Raw genomic sequence first — 19,532 nt, forward strand, 5'->3', positions numbered from 1 at the left:
AGAATATATGGATTTTCCTATCTCGCCGAGCTGAGTCGATCTAGCTATGTATGCCCGTCCGTCTGTCCATGTTAATTTGTAATCACTCTACAGGTCGCAATTATGGCCCCATCCTCACGAAATTTTGCATGGAGGTGGGGTTATGGTCAGAATAGAATGGAGATGATCGCATAATATTTCAGGGTTGAAATGGACCAAAAACAAAAAAATTCCTGATTTTGCAGTTGCGCAGTTATAGACCAATCGAAGTGGAAGTTAGCATAAGACTAGAGCTTAGAAGTCTTCCAATTTCGATGGTCATCGGGTAATATTTAGTGGGTGAAATAGATCATAACATTTGTGTTAAATGAAAGTCAAATTTGCCATAAAACCGCGAATATTTTTAATCCCGGCGAAATCACAAATAGACGTAAATTCCGATAGTAAATATATCGGATATATATAGCGAAATATATATAATGTATATATACAAAGGAAGGGGATGTTAGCTAGAATGCTTATATCTCGAGAATGACTGGACCGATTTTGACAAATTTTGTCAATTAAGAATGCCCTCTTGGCATAAGAGTATAAAATCTAAAAAATCTCATAAAAATATGCAAATAATGATGTTAATATTGATTTTGTAATATTTTGTGACTTTTTTTTATTTTTTCATATTTTTTATCGCATGCGATTTTTTCAATTTGACTTATAATATTGAAGTGTATATTTTGTAATATTTTTTCACTTTACAACACAGGTTGGGGATATTATATAAGTATTGCAAATATTGTCCGATCCTCACGAAAAGGGTTGGGTTAGGTTCAGAATGGCTACGCCTATTGTTTTCAAAGATGGACCAAAAACAAAGAAATGGACCAAAAACAAAAAATGTTTCTGAATTTGCAGCCGTTATAATACAAATAGAAACCAAAGGATACAAAATCTCGCATGAAGTTAGAGTTTAGGACTCTGGGTAGAATGGACCACTACTTTGTGTAAAAAACACCAGCATTACTTACAGGCGATATCCGACGACAGCCAAATATCGTAGACAATAAAATCATATAGATGAGTTTAAATTTGGAGATTCAGAGGGGCCTCCTGTTTTTGGAGATGGTTCAAATGAACCGATATGCCTGGGAAGAGTTCTAGCATTTTTGCACAACAACTAACAACACTACATAGTTCGTAAATATTGGCCAAATGTCCCTGTTCAAAATGCTAAGCGTAATATCTGCGCAGTGCTTCGTGACATAGTTCCAAAAGCGAAATCTTCCAAAATGGATTAGACATAAGAGGGCTTCTAACATGTTGTAGTGTTGTAGGGTATCACATGGTCGGCCCCGCGCGACTATAGCCTTTGCTTACTTGTTTTTATTTTAAAATGTGGCTTAAATCGTCAAAATGCCGAATGGAAACATAGACCTAGATATTCAATGTTCTGTCACCATCAAAATACCGAATATCAAAAGGTACCGTTATATGGGGGCTATCCCAAAACGTGTACCGATATATCCCATTTTCAATGCCAACCATCGTAGACACAAAGCAAAAAAACGGTGCATTTTTGATTGTGATTTCAACAGACAGAAAGACAGACATCGTTAAATCGACTTAGAATTTTATGCTGATCATAAATATATATACTTTATGGAGTCTATGACGAATATTTAGAGGCGTTTCAAACGGAATGGTATAAAAAAACGTGGAAAGTGAGGGGGAGCTTTCCTTATCTATTTAGGCGAATAAGAACTTTCTATACGCCGGAAGGAGTTAGCCGATATTGTCGTTGTTTGTACCTGACGTTAGTGTCTAATATAGTTATTATGATGTGCGAAGTTTGAATCAAAACCCTACGCAATATATGAGATTTATATTTTTAGGAGTGGAGAAGCGTTGGACCATTATTGCATTATATCTCCGAATTTGATATAAATGTAGCCAAAATTATAATATGGCCAAAGTTTAGATCAAATCGGATACTCGCTTTGGAGCCAGACAAAATAGGTAGGGTAGACTAAAAGTAGCGGGCCCTCTCAGAATTGTTTCTGTAAAATATATAAGTGTAATATATAAGATAACAAAAGTATGAAAATATGAAAAATTCGGTAAATATTTAATATAAAAACATTTAGTTTTATTAACGAGTGATCTGCTTCACCTGTCTATTCCCCTTAATAACTGAACTTTTGAACGCTAAATAAACCAATGACCTATGCAACCTTTCAATAAACTTTTCTCAACAAAAGAGCTTTTTAGTTTTGTTTACATTTTAGCCATGGAAAAATGCCGGTAAGACATTGTTTACTAACGCTGCCGTTAGCAGTTCAAGGTAACTTTATACATAGAAAAAACGAAAAATAACACCGCAAGAGAGTACGTTTCCTCTCTCTCTCTCTCAATCGCTCTCAATTAAATCACAACTCATACGCATGCGTGCATTTCGATTTACTTTGGAGACTTTTTCAGTTCCGCTCTCACTGAAAGCTTTCGCTTTCGATGCACATTTTTGTGGAGCATTTACAGGTTGGCTGTTGGTTGTTATTGTGTCGAGTGTAAACAGAGAGACCCCCAACGTCTCGCGTCGTCCGTCCATTCCCTATCTAAGGGGAATATTTGAAATATTTTGTTGTGATTTTGTTTTTTTGGTAGCTTAGCTGGTTGGCGGCTGGCTGGTTGGGTTATATTATTGCCATTTTTCTCGAATTTATGTTGTTGTTTTCGACAGCTATCGGATTGGCGTGTGTGTGTATGGTTTTGCGGCATCTGAGTATTTAACTGGAGTATTTGACCATTAGTGAAACAGTTTATTCCTCACAGAGGAGTGAAATAGATTAAAGTGATTTGACTAACAAAAAAAAAAATAAGTCAGCCACTAACGAGTGTCCTTGCCACAAAGTTGAAGGACATAAGAAGACTTTTTTAAAACGCGGGCGTTTTAAGTGAAAAGAAAAAAAAGAAAATTAAAACTTAGCAAAATTTAAACAAAAAAAACAAATTAAATGACCCGGGAGCCATGCGGATCCAGCGGAGTCTAGTGGTATGGAAATTAAAAATCAAATCAAAAATATATACAAAAACTCTATATAATTAAGTGTCTGTTTGAGTGGTGTCTTGATATGAAAGTGTTGAAATCACTCCCATCTTTTGCTCATCAAAAAACGGATATGAAATGAAAAATGAACCATGAAATGTTTTCCCCGCTCTATTATGTGAATGAATGAATTTTTTGAGATTTTAAAAGAAAAAAGAAACAATTTTAAGCTTCGTTGCTTTTGTAAAAAATAAAAAAACAACAATTTTCAATTCAAATGGAAACGCACAATTTTATATAAACAATATTTATTGTGGTATTTTCCGTTTTTTCGCAAATGAGTGACTGTGTGTGTTTTTTAATTTTTCTTGAAAAGCATTTTTTAACACCCATCAAGTTAATATTAAATAATTTTGCTAATAAATAAAGATTATAAATTAAACATTTAATTTATTAGACCATTGGCCGTTTTCATTTACTCCAAAAACAAAACAAAAGACTTAAGCCACAAACTCGACCCCCACCAGAGCATGTGGAAAATCAGCCAACAACAACCAAAAACCAAAACCAAAAAAGTAATGAATTGTTGTTTTATTTTTTTTTTTTCTAATTTTGATTTGGTGTTTTTCATGCCATTTCATATCTATGTTATGAGGAGTGAACGAAAGACTTAAGCCACAAACTTGAAATGAAACATCTGGAAAAACGTTATTTTATTATCCAATATCTCCATGTGTGTGTGTGGATCAAGTACGTTTGTCTGTTTGTTAAATGTTTCCATTTTGAAATGTTGTCTTGTACAGGAAACAAAGATGAACTACATATTTGTATTGCATTGTATCTCACATTGCAGATATCATGTCCGGATGACTTCCATAGGTGTAGCAGGAAATAATGGCAATGGGTTGTTGTATGCAAATCTGGATTTTTTTTTTCATATGTATTTTTTCACGATAATTTATTTTGCATGCAAATAATAAGGCAATATTTTCCAGAAGATACAGGTCAGCGTGTCAAAGGAAATAATTTTTAAATTGGAAAAGACTAATTCCAACTCAGGAAGGATATATTCATTTAATATGCTTGTTCCAGGGTCCAAGTGTCTCCCAAAAAAACTTAACAATAGGAATGTTAGGATTTCAATAGGTAATGGGAAATACAGGACATCATCCTAACAATAAATGTTGAACTTGATGTTATAATTCCTTTGGATTTTCAATTAAATCTTGGGTTTTAGGAAAGTTTTATAAAAGAAAATTGTTTCATTTTCAGGTCAAAGGCGTTTGATCGGTGCATTACATATTTAAAAACTAAATATAACTTATTTTACATCGAAGCCTCCAACAGTTTGGTTAAAAACTGTGGGTGCAATTTTAAAATTCGCTAATATTGTAGGAGAGTTTTGGGCTATATCAAAGATAATATCCAAATAGATTTTTTTACAATAAGTGTACACGAATTAAAAATGACAACTTATTGGGTTTGAAATTTAGGTGGAAACTCTCAAAGAACGTTAAATTTCTGTATTATCTTCCTCGGCAAGAGGACCAGTATATGGTGGCTCAGAAATGAATTCTCTTGGCCAAACCCAACTTTTGTGGTCACCAATTTTCAACTTTTATATGGATTCAAAACAAAAATTATGTCCAAATATGGAAAATTAAGAAAACATTAGGAAAATTTATCCCACACAGAGATTGAAAATTGATTTTTCGGTTCAAAATTCTATAACTTTCAAATGTTTAGAGATTTAATCTTAATTGGATAAATGATAATAACAAAATCGGTTCAGCGGTTATGATGATCGCAAAATATTAAGGGGATGAAATGAAACAAAAACAGATGTTTTTGCTGATTTTGCAATCACTCTATATGTCGCAATTTAAGACCGATCTAAGCGTAATTTCACGAAGAGGTAGAATTTACGACAGAAGCCTACCATTTTGGTTGGTCATCGATGGTAAGACCTCAAGGACTTCTTTGGACAAAAGGGGACTATAAGGTTTTCCATGGACAACAGTAGAACTATGGACAACCGGAGACCTGCAGGTTTTCTATAGACAAAAGAAGACCTCAAGCTCTACTACACACCTGAAGATTTTCTATGGACAACATAAGACTTCCTGGTCTTCTATGGACAATAAAAGATTCCCAAGTCCTCTATGGAAAATAGAAGATCTCAGGGTGTTCTATGGACAATAAGAAACCGGGTTAAATTGATCTAAATTCCGAAATTTTCATGCATCGCGAATATTTTTAATACTGCAAGTCCTGACCCTTCCTAGACTGAAATCGGCTGAAATATACACATGAATCTAATTTGAATTTTCAAATGCGGTTTTGAATTCCCATAAATACGATAGAGGACACAAAACCCACTATTAATATACGCGTTTAAGATACTTTTAAAAATCCGCTATCACAGTTCTTTAAATTCTCAAATACTCCACGATTATAGCTCAAAAGATACATTTAAAATTAAAGGCTCTTGTTAAAATTTCTGTTCAAAAATAACGTATTATAGAATGAAAGGTCCTTCAAAAATCCGCGGTTACACCTCAGATAATCCTTGAAAAAATTATCTTTCAAAACTATAGCTTGGAATGGCCTTTAAATAAAAATCTTTAAAATATACGCGGTTATAGCTCGACAAATCCTTAAACTTTAAAGGTTCTTTAAAAATATTTCCTCAAAAATCAGCGGCTGTAGCACCAAAAGTCCTTCAAAAAATCTGTGTTTTGACTCTGAAATTCAAAAACTATTGCTCAGATAATCCTTGAGAAAAAATGGTAAAAAATGTTCGTCTGTAGGTATAAAGGACCATATTAAACCAAGATTATGGCACTGATCATCCTTGGAAAAAATTGCACGATAATAGGCCTAAGGGTCCTTGAACTAAAATTCTTTATAAACATCATTTAAGTTCTGATTAAAGTGCTAAAAGTTATTAAATAAATGTCTTATGCCTCTAGGATTATAGCTATTAAAGTCCTTGAAAACATATTTTTTGAAAAATCTAAGATTTTTCCTCTAATCTAGGATTTTGACTTTTCTATGAAATACCCACGATCATGAGTCTAATAGCCCTTCAAAAATATTATTTGAAGACCATGATTATAACTCTAATGATCCTCAAAAAACTTTTTTTTCCAAAATTCTAATATTGTTGCTCTGATAGTCTATAAAAAATCCAAGATTATTGCTATTATAATCCTTGCAAAATATTCTTTCCTAAATCCATGATTGCAGCTCTGGTGGTCTTTGAATTAATATTCTACAAAAACTTTTAATTTCCTTGAAAAAGTTTTCTTTAAAAAACGGTTACCATTTTTTTTTTTTTAAAACCAAAGTTGAAATAATTTTCTTCAAAAATTCCACGATTCGTCGTCTTCCACGATACTTAAATCCAAGTCTGTAGATCTTAAAGTCCACGAAAATATCATTTAAGAACCCTGATTATAATTCTTGAAAAATAATCCGTCCGATAAAGGTACTTTAATAATACTGTTAAAAATCCAAGTTAATGGAAAATTGAAATAACCCACTGATGAGAAATTGAAAAATATTGTCTTTAACAAAATATTTTTTTAAATCCTTGTCCATAAAAAATTTAATTATCCTCTTTTGATTTTCGAATTTTTTCCCAATTTTTTGTGTTTTTGTACCACTCGACAACTCAATAGCAAAATACTGAATTCGGTATAAAAAACGCTTTCGTTTTCTTCCCAATTGTCGATTAAAGTCATCATTCGAATAGAAGTCAGAAATATCCAGGTACTTGAAACCTAACTGGATTTCGTTCGAATAGGAAAGGAAGGAAGCATTTCGATTGTCTTAGAGAAACAGGCCATAAGTTTTTCCTTCGAATCAATTTTCGTATCATCATAAAGAAAGAGGCTTGTGTGCTATACACCAGCTTTACTGTCAATTTCCCCGAAAAAAAAGTTCCTTTCTAAAAAAATCATTGGAGAAGTGTAAAATAAAATTTAATTCACAGAATAAAAATTATTTTTTTGTGATTTATATTTCACTTTTTAACATACCCTTGTTGCCGAAATATATATCTTGTTGAAGATCGAAAAAAATGACTTCCCATTTATGCGAAAAAATATATCACATCGCTAATCACACCATCACAATTTTTCATCTAAACTATTACATGAGCAAAACAAAATGAATGACCAAAGCACGACTATGTAATTCATCATAATTCCAATGCATATTCGCCAAATCATTAACACTCACCTAACCAACAAAAAAATAAGTTGTGCAAAAGAGAGGTAGGAAAAAACAAAGGCAAAAGGCTTTTGCCGAAGCCCCCCAACTGGGAGCCAAAAACACATAAACACACAAAAATCCCAAATGGCCTGACAAATTGGATAATAAACAACACCAGAAATTGAATGGACGAATGAATGACTGGACAATATTCAAACCAGGTGATATTATCTAACAATGATGTGGTCTATCTTGGCGGAAAACAAAAAGAAATCCCAAATTGGGATTAGATCTCAAAATCATAATATGGGGCCAAGGATGTTTTATTACCATGTTTTTTCATGCATTTCCTGTAATGAATTGAAGCTTTTTGGTAGTTGATGGCCACGGCTGTTCACTTTACTTTCACTTTGAGCACTATTCATAAATTAACACTTGCCGCCAACACCAACAACCACACATAACGACAAATCCACGATTGCAGTAATACCATTAAACAAAAAACCCACAAATCTGGAACACCATGGATCGAACGTCATCGCAGCATGCCCAGCCTCGATACAATCGAAATCGTTCAGAGCAAACTTTACGGCCAGGCTCTAATGAGATGAAATGACATAATAATAGAGTATTACCTCCCCTCACCACCACTACCCCCCCCCCCCCCCCCTTCGGGGAAACTATTTGGCAATACGATTTAGATTATGTTTAAATTTAACAAATAACAACAAAAAACCAACCTCAGTAGCTAAATTAACACCTCTTAAAGACAGATGGATGGAACGTTGACATATGATGGTCACAAAATTGTTTATTATGGGTAAATCAAATTCAGACTCTATCCCCGAGCACCTAGCATCAATCATCTGCAGCGGGTTCGGGGTTTTTGGTTGTCAATGAAAATGACATAATTAAATTAATCATTTCAAGGTCAATATGGGGAATAATATTGAAATTAGGTAAGAAAAACAAAGAAGGCCGGAAACTACTTCATCTTCCAAAAATGTTGAAGGAGGTCTTTTGTCAATAGATGACTTGAAGTAACATGAAGGAGGTCTTCTACACACAGGAAAAGTGAAGGAAGTCTTCGGTCCATTGAAGACCTTTAGATAGTCTTTTTTCCCCTACAGAAGACCTGAAGAAGGTCTTCTCTCCACATACCTAAAAAAAGTCTTGTCTTCTCAGAAGACCTAAAGAAGGTCTTCTTTCCACGGAAGACCTGAAGGAGGTCTTCTCTTCATAGAAGACCTGAAGAAAGTCTTCTCTCCATAGAAGACCTCAATAGAAGGCCTGAAGAAAGTCTTCTCTCCATGGGAGACTTAAAGAAGGTCCTCCATCCATAGAAGACCTGAAGAAGGTCTTCTGTCCAAAGAAGACCTGAAGAAGGTCTTCTTTCCATAGAAACCCTGATGAAGTCCTTCTATCCATAGAAGACCCGAGGAAGGTCATGTGTCCATAAAAGATCTGAAAAAAAGTCTTCTATCCATGAAAGACCTCAAAAATGCCTTTGTGCATAGAAGACCTAGAGAAGGTCTTCTGTCCATAGAAGACCTGGAGATGGTCTTCTTTCTCTACTGAAGACCTGAAGAAGGTCTTTTGTCCATAGAAGACCTGAAGAAAGTCGTCTATCCATAGAAGACCTAAAGAAGGTCTTTTTTCCACAGAAGATCTGGAGAAGGGTTTACGTTCAGAGAAGACCTATAGAAAGACTTCCATTCATATAAGACCTTAAGAAGGTTTCCCATCCATAGATAAAAGTTTTAAAACTAATTAAGTTCTTCTGTCCATATAAAATCTGAAAAAGGTCTTCTGCTCAGAGAAGACCTGAAGAGGTCTTCTGCCCAGAGAAAACCTGAAGAAAGTCTTCTACGAATAGAAGACCTGAAGTAGGTCGTTTCTCCATAGAAGACCTGAAGAAGACCTTCTAAGAAGAACTGAAAAAGGTCTTATATCCATAGAACCACTGAAGAAGGCCTATATCTATAGAAACCCTGAAGAAGGTCTTCTGTTTATAAAAGACCTGAAGAAAGTCTGCTGTCCATAGAAAACCTGAAAAGGTACTCTGCTCAAAGAAGAGAGACCGGAGAAGACCTGAAATAAGTCTTCTGACCAGAGAAGACCTGAAGAAGGTTGTTTCTCCATAGAAGACCTCAAGAAGAAGAAAAACTGAAAAAGGTCTTCTATCTATAGAAGACCTGAAGAAGGTCTTCTATCCATAGAACCACTAAAGAAGGCCTATAGAAAACCCAAAGAAGGTCTTCTGTCCATAGAAAACCTGAAAAAGGTCTTCTGCTCAGAGAACACCTGAAAAGATCTTCTGCTCAGAGAAGACCTGAAAAGATCTTCTGCTCAAAGAAGACCTGGAAAGGTCTTCTGCCCTGAGAACACCTTAAAAGGCCTTCTGCTCGGAGAAGACCTGAAAAAGGCCTTCTGCCCAGAGAAGACCTGAGAAAGCTCTTCTGCTCGGAGAAGACCTGAAAAATGCCTTCTATCCATAAAAGATCTTAAGAAAATCTTCCTGAAAAGGTCTTCTCTACACAGAAACCCTGAAGAAGATCTTCTCTCCATAGATGTCCTGAAAAAGTTCTTCTGTCCATAGAGGACAAGAAGAAAATCTTCGGTCAATTTAAGAACTGAAGAGGGTTTTCTGCCCATAGAAGACCTGAAGAATGTGCTCTTTCCATAGAAGATCTAATGAAGGCCACCATAGAAAACTTGAAGATGACCATTCGTTTTTGAAGACGTTAAGAAGGCGATTTGATTTTTATGTAGAATATAAGTAAACCACAGCACATCCACGTCCCATAGAAACAAACTAATCCCCTTCACAGCCACCCTCGCACACCCCTCATCCATATCTCATTAAAAGTTAAAGGTCTCATTAAAACATATATTTAAATTTCCATGGCTCTATAATAAATTCATAACGTTCATATTAACAGCATTACAACAACAACACGAAAACATCATCTTTTCAATGTCTCAAAACAACGCCAGGAAAATTATGTAATCGCACACATTAGCATAACTGAGTCATTTCTTGGCAGGCGTTTTGTAAACAGAAACTATTTTGTTTATATTTTTTAAATTTTGTGATTTCTTTAAAAGGGCATTGACTTTATTTGGTTCGTAGGTCACACCTCGTTGAAATTGGGTCACAGCAACAAAAACAACAAGAGTCTGCAAGCAGACATCTCCAATGATGTTCGAGTGTGTGTGGGTTTATTTGATGACCTACTTAATTTTTGGGAGGGAAATGCGTAGAGTTTTAAACAGAGATATATTTATTTAATTTATTTTTAATAACTACCCACACTCAAAAGTGAAAAAGAGTAAACGTTACCAAAATCTCGTTACGACCATATACAGGATGTTGTGAACTGTTATTTTTTGAAGGTCACACAGATATAAATTTCATTTGCGATGAAAAAATTTTAATGGTATTTGTTATATGGCGAAATTTGTTTTTGCATCTGCTCTGCAACAGTTTTCATTAACATGTCAAGCCACTGAAATCTGATGGTGGCTGTCGGAGAGTTATGAGTTCAAGTTATTTTGTGTAATCGCGATGATGAATGAAATAAACGAAAATAACGTCATAAAAACGAAAGACTTAAGACACAAACTGGATTTAAAATATAACAAATATTCCGCTGTGCAACAAAATTCGATTTTTTTTAATATTTACAGGAAAATGCAGCATATTATGAAAATTGAGCTAATAACAGGAGACACGTGTATTAGCGCTTTGAAAGTTTACATCGCAAAGTAACCTATATAGAGGCCGTAAAATCCTTACTCTGTCCGTCTGTCTGTCTGTTGTAATCACTCTATCTTTCGAACGAATTGAGATAGAAGGCTAAACTTTTGCACACATGTTTATTTTGCCAGCAGGTAGGTTATGTTCGTAAATGGGCCATATAGGTCCACGTTTTCATATAGCCCCCAAATAACGGTACCTCCCGATATTCGGTATTTTGATGATTTTAGCGACATTATTCACCGGAATTGTTTCAAATTGGGCATTTGAAGTTCGAAATGGATACTACAGCCTGAGACAGAAAATTGTCTGTGCAAGTCCACGTCTTCGTATAGCCTCCATATAACGGTACCTCCTGATATTCGGTATTTTCATGATTTTAGCGACATTATTCACCGGAATTGTTTCAAATTTGGTATTTGAGATTCGTAATGGATACTACAGCCTAAGGCAGAAGTTCGAAATGGATATTACAGCCTGAGACAGAAAATTGTCTATGCAGATCCAGGTCTTCGTATATGCCCCATATATCAGTACCTCCTTATATTCGGTATGTTGGCGATTTTAGGTACAATACTCACCGAAATTGTTTGAGATATCGTATTTGAAGTTCGTCATGGAAGCTACAGCCTGTGACAGAAAATTGTCTATGCAGGTCCAGGTCTTCGTATAGCTTCTATATAACGGTACCTCCCTATGTAAGTTATTTTGATGATTTTGGCTACATTATTCACCGTTTATTTCAAGTTTCGAATTTGAATATGGTAATGGCTTATGACAAACAATGCCTATGTAGGTGCACGTCGTACAGGCCCTAATATAACGGCTATATTCGGTATTTTTAAAATATTAACAGAAATTTTGGCGAATGTTATCTTTTTCGAAAAATTTCAAATTCGATCCGCCAGGCCGAACTTACTGCTTTTTTACTTGTTGTTGTTGCAAAATAGTTAGGCTTAATCCCATTATGGTTGTTTTTATAAAAACAGCGTTTGTTTATTAGTGGAGAAAGATGGTAATGTAAACCAGGAGTAAGGCAGGGAATTCCTAGGTTTCGGAAAGAGTCACCAATCCTCATCAGTTCCCTTGTCTTTTATCTGGGATATTCTCCAGGAATTATTTAAAAAAAAAAAAAAAAAAAAAAAAAAAATATATATATATATATATATATATATATATATATATATATATATATATATATATATATATATATATATATATTCCGACGTTTTGGCCGTATCAAATGATATATACCCTCTCTAGCCATATGGCTGACACAACTTATAACAGAAAACATTTTACAAATCCGGCATTGTAAAGAACATTTAAATTCATTTCTTTATTCAATTGTATCCTCATTAAAATATTTTTTTTTAAATTTAAAATTTAAAAAATTCACATCCTTCACTTTTTTTAAATACACCTATATATACATATATCGAAGGACAGGGAAGAATTCTAGCATTTTTGATGACCATTGGATTATATTTAGCTGTAAAATGGACCACAACAACTAACAGCACGACGGAGTGCGTAAATATTGGGCAAACGTCAATGGTCAAAAAGCTAAGGGTAATATCTGGCCAGTGCACGTTAACATAATTTCAAAAACGAAATCTTTGGACATAAGAGGGCTTCTAACATGTTGTAGTGTTGCAGGGTATCACATGGTCGGCCTTGAACGACTATAGCCTTTGTTTACTTGTTATACCCTACAACACTATGTGTTGGGGGTATTATAAGTTTGATTGGCCGAGCTGAGTCGATCTAGCTATGTATGTCCGTCCGTCCGTCTGTCCACGTTAATTTGTAATCCCTCTACAGGTCGCAATTATGGCCCGATCTTCACAAAATTTAGAATGTAGGTGGGGCTTGGACCAGAATAGAACCCTATTGCTTTTGGAGATGATCGCCAAAGGTTAAGGGGTTGAAATGGACCAAATACTGGAAAAATGTCGGATTTTGTAGTAGCTATACAGGTCGCAATTATAGACCAATCGACGCGGAATTTCGCATGTAGCTAGAGTTTGGGGCGGGGAAGAAGCCTACCAATTTGGGTAGTCATCGGATGATATTTAGCGGGTAAAATAGACCATATCTTTTGTGTTGAAAAAATTCAAAAATTTTCATTAAACCGCGAATATTTTAAATCCCGGCGAAATCACAAAGCCATGACAAGGTTACTTCTGATCTTTACATTGATGTTAACATCCAAGAAATCGGATATATAGCAAAATATGTGCGATATATATGTCTATCAAAGAAGATATGCTTGAAAGATCTCTTATATGTCGAGAACGGCTGAACTGATTTCGACAGTTCTCATTAACTCAGAATGGCCTCTTGGCAGGAAAGAAAAAACATCTAAAAAATCGCATTAAAATATCTCTCTAAAGATGAAAATATTGATTTTGTAATATTTTCTCATATTTTTTCAATTTTGTCAAATTTTTGGCATATTTTCATTTTGAATTAAACATTTGGTAATATTTCTACAGCTAACAAAACTAAGTAGTTAGGATATCAGGATATCATATACAGATCGCATTTATGGTCCGATCCTTACGAAATTTTGCATGGAGATAAGATGAGGGTCAGAATAAAAGCCTACTCTTTTTGGAGATGATCGCCATATATTTAGGGGTTGAAATGGACCAAAAAACTGCAAAATTGTCTGCAGGTCGTAATTATCGCCCGATTTTCACGCACATTTGAATGGGGGTTACTGGACATTACAAAAGCCAAGTAGTTTTGGATGGCCATCCAAAAATATTCAATGTGTGAAATAGTTTGCCAACTTTTGTAGACAAAATACGAAAATGTCCATTCCAGTGACTTTTTGGAGAATTCACAAATACAGGAAAGACGCACTTCTGACTATTTCGTTAAGTCTGATTTCGTTGAAGAATATAGTCAAATGTCTGTATCTCATATAGATGCGTTTCAGTCAAAAACCAATAATAAAGGAAAATCTTTTGCCATTTCTGAGAGATTATAGGTCTTTGGGAAATATTGGTTCCAGATCTAGGAAGACCATTTACGTGCAACATCTACCAATAAATTGGAAATGAGCAAATTAGTTTAAGTTGCTATTATTCGAAAATTAGAGAACGGAACCTGATGGTTTTCTTTTATTATTTGTCACAATATCTTGTGGAATTCTTTCGAGTATCTCGCCTATATAAACTGTATGGTTTATTATAGTGTTGTAGGGTATTCAACGGTCGGCCCCGCTCGACTGTAGCCTTTGCTTACTTGTTTTCAAATATTTTCAAAAAATCCACACTCTTGTAGAATTTTTATTTAAAAAGTTTACGTCCATTAAAAAAAAAAAAAAACATTTACAAAAAAATTTAACATTTGTCAGTACCAAAAAGAAAGTTTGCAGCCAACGTTTTTAGAAAATGTGACAAAGCATTCAACGGAATCTGAAATTGGAAAGCCATGCCGAAATCTACATTAAAAAGATTGTAAATGGCTTCAATTAAAAAAGTCAAAAAAAATGGACCAATAGGGTCTATATAAGAAATGGACCGATATTATACATTTTAATGCAGGGTGCAAAAGTCAAAAGTGGTTCCAAAATGTCTCAAAAAATTGCCCCTCTGTCTAAATATTCGTTCAGATTACGAGTATAATGGAGCCTAAAAAAATTAGCCTTACCACTCAAAACGTATGCGGGCTTTTGCTCTACTGTCATGACCATTGACCTCATACTAAAGCCTTTCAAAAATACATTCATATGAAACATGTACCTATATTGAAATTCATTTCTTTTTTTCTCGGAGATGTAAAAATTCCAAAATTCAGCAAAATCGATGGGATTATGTAATGAAAATACGGTTTCATGGAAGCTTTATTGGACCGAATGACCGATTTTTAATACCAACCTAGCAGCAATCCATATTATTTTACCAAATTAAAAAAATCTTTTTTTGGAATGAGCTGATACTATTGCCTCCACTTAGAATTTCTCAAATTCTTATCGTTGAATGTTTACTTTGTCTGGCATGGTTCAGAGGGCAGAATAACACACTGAACCTATGGGACCTGTCCTACCCATGCCCTCATAAATATCAATGTAGTTGAAGCTATACTCTGAATTCAGTTGGCAGCTTAACAGATTTTCCTATAATATTACGACTTATAAAGTTTACATTTGACAAATGAAGTCGACAAAAAATCCCATCATTAAAATTGAAATTTCCTTCAAAAAATATCAATTCAATTTTAATATTTTTAATTTTTTTTAATGACATTTATTCACACACCATTTGACTAAAAACCTATGACAATTTTCATTTATTTTAAATTTTTACATTGTCCTTGACCTTCTGCTTCTTCGCATTGGCTTCATGCTTCTCGATGTACGACTACGACGGCGGCCGCGACGACTTTTTCGTCCCATGGGCGTTGAGGATTGTCTCCGTGCACGACGTCTAGATTCTGCGGCTCGTGGTCGTCGTGTTGCATCGTTGAGGCTTTTGTTTTTCGACGCCCACACCTGATACGACAGCTTCTCTTTGGGCGACATGCTGCGCCAATTTTCTCCGGCCATTTTGGATATTTCGCTGGCTGGCACATTGCGTACACCTCTCTTGGCCAACTCATCGCGATAATCGGTCATAAACAACATAAATGGATTTGCTGATTTTCTCACCACCTCCATTTTCAAAGATTTTTAAAGGTTTTTATTTCAAATAATTTTCAAAAAAAATATTTTTTAAATTTTATAAAAAAAAACAAAACGTTATGAACTCTTCTACGAAAAATTTTGTACTGAAAAATATTTTTTGAAGACAGTATTTGATTCGAAAAAAATTAATTTTATTGCAAGGCCAACTATTTTTGTTGATTTTTTTATAAAAAAAGGTGATCTAATAGAAGACCAGTAGTCTCGACGATAAAGAACTCTTCTTCTCATAGAAGACCAGTAGTCTTCTTCAATATGACGTATGGGTCTTCTTATGACCAATAGATAAAATTAGACACTAAAAATGCATACAGGTCAATTTTTGAAAGACCTCTCCTAGAAGACCAACAAGTCTTCTCATAGCAGTCTTCTCATAGCAGGCCTTCTATTAAACCTGTAAAGAAAGTCCTAAAGTCGGGCGGGGCCGATTTTATGATACCCTACACGACTTTGCTAATTTAGTTGAGCTCCACTTAATAATTAAAAGTTTTTATGGGAGAATTCAATCATACACGCTATGATTATAATTATAATTTAAAATTCAAAGGACTAAATATGCCGAAGCAATTGTATATTTTAAATTCGGACTTGTATTGCCCATTTGGTGCGAAATTAATTTGAAATCGGATAAAAATATATATGGGAACTATATCCAAATCTGAACCGATCTCGATAAAATTTGGCAAAGATATTTCTGAGCTGTATTTGATATATTTCCCTGAATATCGTTGTTACGGAGTGCATATTACGGCTGCGGAGGACAAAAATAACAAATCGGATGAACAATATATGTATATGGGAGCTATAGCTATATCTGAACCGATTTCGATAAAATTTGGCATACTTATTTTCAGGCCTAATTTGGTTGAATGTGCAAAATTCCATACTATTCGGGCTGATATTACACGTTTGGTGCACAATAAAAGGCAAATCGGACGAAGATATATATGGGAGCAATATCTAAATTTTTACCGATTATCTCCAATTTCAATAGGGTTCGTCCTTGAGCCAAACAAATGTTGGTTGCAAAATTTCATCTCAATCGGATAATAAATGCGACCTGCATTTTGTTCACAAGAATACATGGACAGACGGACGGACGGACAGACGCACTGACATGCATAAATCAACTCAGAAAGTGATTCTATGCAGATCATCAAAAGGAACTATGGGTCTATCTCGTTTCCTTTTGCCTGTTACAAACAAATGCACAAAGACATAAAACCCTGACAACCTTGTGGTGTAGGGTATAAAAATAAGAATGGGTCTTCTAATTGAAGACCAATGGACCTTTTTCTCTAAGAAGACCAATAGGCCTTTTTCTCATAGAAGACCATTGAGACTCTAAGAACAAAAGGTCGCTTTTTGGAAGATCAGTGGTAATTCGCTCAGAAGCCCAATTGATCTTGTACCAATGCGACCTCTTCTCTAGAAGAGCAAGAGGGGGATCTCTCTAATATATGGCTATTTTCACAGAAGACCAATTGGAGTTTTAAAGAAACCCCATTCGGTCTTTTTAAAGAGGACCAATGGCTCTTCCAAAAGAGTGCCAATTGTTCTTTTTAAAAAAGATCAATGATTCTTTTAAGAGAATAGCAATGGGTCTTCTAGTAGACTTCCATTGGGTCTTCTTATAAAATATCAATTCATCTTCTTCTCTAGAAGTGCAATAAATCTTCCTCTCTTTTCCTAATATAATATTAGACCCTTCTCATAGGAGAACAATAGCTCTTCTTCTCATAGAAGACTAATAGGCTCACCTTTCAATAGCTATTAGCTTATTGGCATTTTACTCTTCAAGATAATCTCTTTACTAATCCATCTCTCTTCTCATTCTCTTTCTCTCCCTCTCTCTCTTCTATTTTCATTTCAGTTATCAGCGTTTAGTGTCTTACTGATAGGCACCACCCTCATCCATGGTAAGGCCTTACCAGATCCCAAACCCCAACCCATTCTTCCACAACCTCAACCGCAACAACAACAACTGCAACCTCAAATTCCCAAAAATGCCGTCGCCATTGATCAGCAAACCTCCGAATCACAAATCTCACAAGTTGCCCAGCAGAGGATAGATCTTGGCGAGGAGTATCATCACCATCACCATGAACATCATCACGATCCAGGCTATTGGAAAAAGAAAGTCACATGGAAAGAGGGATGGAAGAAAATCTGGAAGCCTGCCAAGAAACAAATTTGGATACCCCAGTGGAAACAGATTTGGAAACCTGTTTGGGTTCCCGTTAAAGTTCCCGCCTGGAAAGAGGTGAAAGTACCGGCATGGAAACAAATTTGGAAACCCGTGTGGAAGGAGATACAAGTGCCGGCTTGGAAAGAGATTCAAGTGCCCGATTGGAAGAAAATCTGGAAACCAGTTTGGGTGCCCACCAAGGTGCCAGCCTGGAAAGATATACAAGTACCCGCCTGGAAACAAATTTGGGTGCCGGTGTGGAAAGAGATACAAGTTCCGGCCTGGAAAGAAATCCAAGTACCCGAATGGAAACAATATTGGACACCGGAATGGATAAAGGTGGGCATACCAGGTGAAAAGTATCTGGGCAAGGATCACGAGGGTTGGGAATACACCAGCCATGATTTGTGGAAAAAGAAATTGGTATGGAAATCGCATTGGAAGAAAATCTGGAAACCGGCCAAGAAGCAAATATGGGTGCCCAGCAAGAAACTGGAATGGAAAGAAGAATGGAAACAAATTTGGAAACCGGGTAAGAAACAAGTCTGGGTCGATGACAAAAAACTCGAATGGAAGGAAGCCTGGAAACAGATTTGGAAACCAGCCAAAAAACTAATTTGGGTACCAGACAAGAAACTCGAATGGAAAGAGTCATGGGTACAAATTTGGAAGACGGAAAAGAAGGAAACCTGGGTGGAAGACAAGAAACTGGAATGGAAGGAGGCATGGAAGCAAATCTGGGTACCTGGCTGGAAAGAGGTTTGGGTGCCCGACTGGAAAAAGATCTGGAAGCCGGTTATTATTTCCGAATGGTTCCCCACACCAGATCATCATGATCACCACCATCACGAGGTGGAACATCACCATGAGCTGGAACATGGTTGGGATCGCAAGGACTCGAAAAGCGATAAGGTGGTGTGGAAACGAGACGAAAATTCAGTTAACGCCAATGGTGGCGCGGCCAATGGCAATGTACAAAAATCCACCCAACTACAGCCAGTACAAACCAGGGATTTCCAACAGAAACCCATTGATACAATACAAAAGGAATCCTCCAAAGCATTTAAATTTCCTGGAGCGTAAACAACGAAGGCATAAAGTCAATAAATAGTTTCTAGGAAATTAGGCCATTTTTTCTGAGTGCCTTTCGCAGGCATTTTCTTCTTTGTACATAATGCAAGATTTCATTTTTCCACAGTTTCTTTTCCCAACTTACTCTCTTTCCATTCTGTCTTACTGATTCTCTCTCAGTCTCTTTCCTCTCTTTATAAATGCTATAACACTTACTCTGCTCTGCTACTCCCGAAGTCTCATCATTTTATCTCTTTTTATTTAAATTATTTTAATTGTATTTTTTTATTATTATTTAATTTTGTTCATAACTTTAGTATGAAGAAAGCGTTTTGAGATTTTTTTACTCAGCGTTTCGCTTAGCCTAAGTCATAATTGTATTTTGTAAGCTATGTATCTCTAAGTAAATGAACTTTTTTATTAATAAAAGGTATTATTTTTTAGCAAATTGTGTTTTCATTTATTTCCGGCTGAATCAACCAGAACTTGCATTTCTGGGGTAAAAATACTGTGCAACACCAAAAAAAAAAGTCCATCAGATTTTGAAAGTAGATCTAAAATAGAAGACAAGTGTTTCGGCGTT

The 19,532-nt window shown here is 35.4% G+C and overlaps 2 protein-coding genes across 2 annotated transcripts; one reads left to right on the plus strand and one right to left on the minus strand.

Moving 5' to 3' along the window:
- The first annotated feature begins 2,718 nt into the window (after positions 1 to 2,718).
- Positions 2,719 to 19,176, plus strand: LOC105262559 (uncharacterized). Its single transcript, XM_020039988.2, has 2 exons — positions 2,719 to 3,025; positions 17,564 to 19,176. Exons 1-2 carry the CDS (start codon positions 3,002 to 3,004, stop codon positions 18,959 to 18,961), a joined length of 1,422 nt encoding a protein of 473 aa, XP_019895547.1. The 5' UTR covers positions 2,719 to 3,001; the 3' UTR covers positions 18,962 to 19,176.
- Positions 15,221 to 15,768, minus strand: LOC109614465 (uncharacterized). Its single transcript, XM_020039989.2, has one exon. The coding sequence runs from the start codon at positions 15,664 to 15,666 to the stop codon at positions 15,313 to 15,315; it is 354 nt and encodes a 117-aa protein (XP_019895548.1). The 5' UTR covers positions 15,667 to 15,768; the 3' UTR covers positions 15,221 to 15,312.
- Positions 19,177 to 19,532: the final 356 nt, after the last annotated feature.

This window comes from Musca domestica, unplaced genomic scaffold (assembly GCF_030504385.1).
Source record: "Musca domestica strain aabys unplaced genomic scaffold, Musca_domestica.polishedcontigs.V.1.1 16, whole genome shotgun sequence".
Classification (NCBI taxonomy): domain Eukaryota; kingdom Metazoa; phylum Arthropoda; class Insecta; order Diptera; family Muscidae; genus Musca; species Musca domestica.

What these genes read in the sequence shown, in the direction of transcription:
- LOC105262559 (XM_020039988.2), top strand. Translation starts at nt 3,002, where the DNA reads ATGCGGATCCAGCGGAGTCTAGTG. An exon ending in GGATCCAGCGGAGTCTAGTG is followed by an intron (nt 3,026 to 17,563) that starts GTATGGAAATTA and finishes TTTTCATTTCAG; the next exon opens with TTATCAGCGTTTAGTGTCTT.
- LOC109614465 (XM_020039989.2), bottom strand. Translation starts at nt 15,666, where the DNA reads ATGGAGGTGGTGAGAAAATCAGCAAATCCATTTATGTTGTTTATGACC.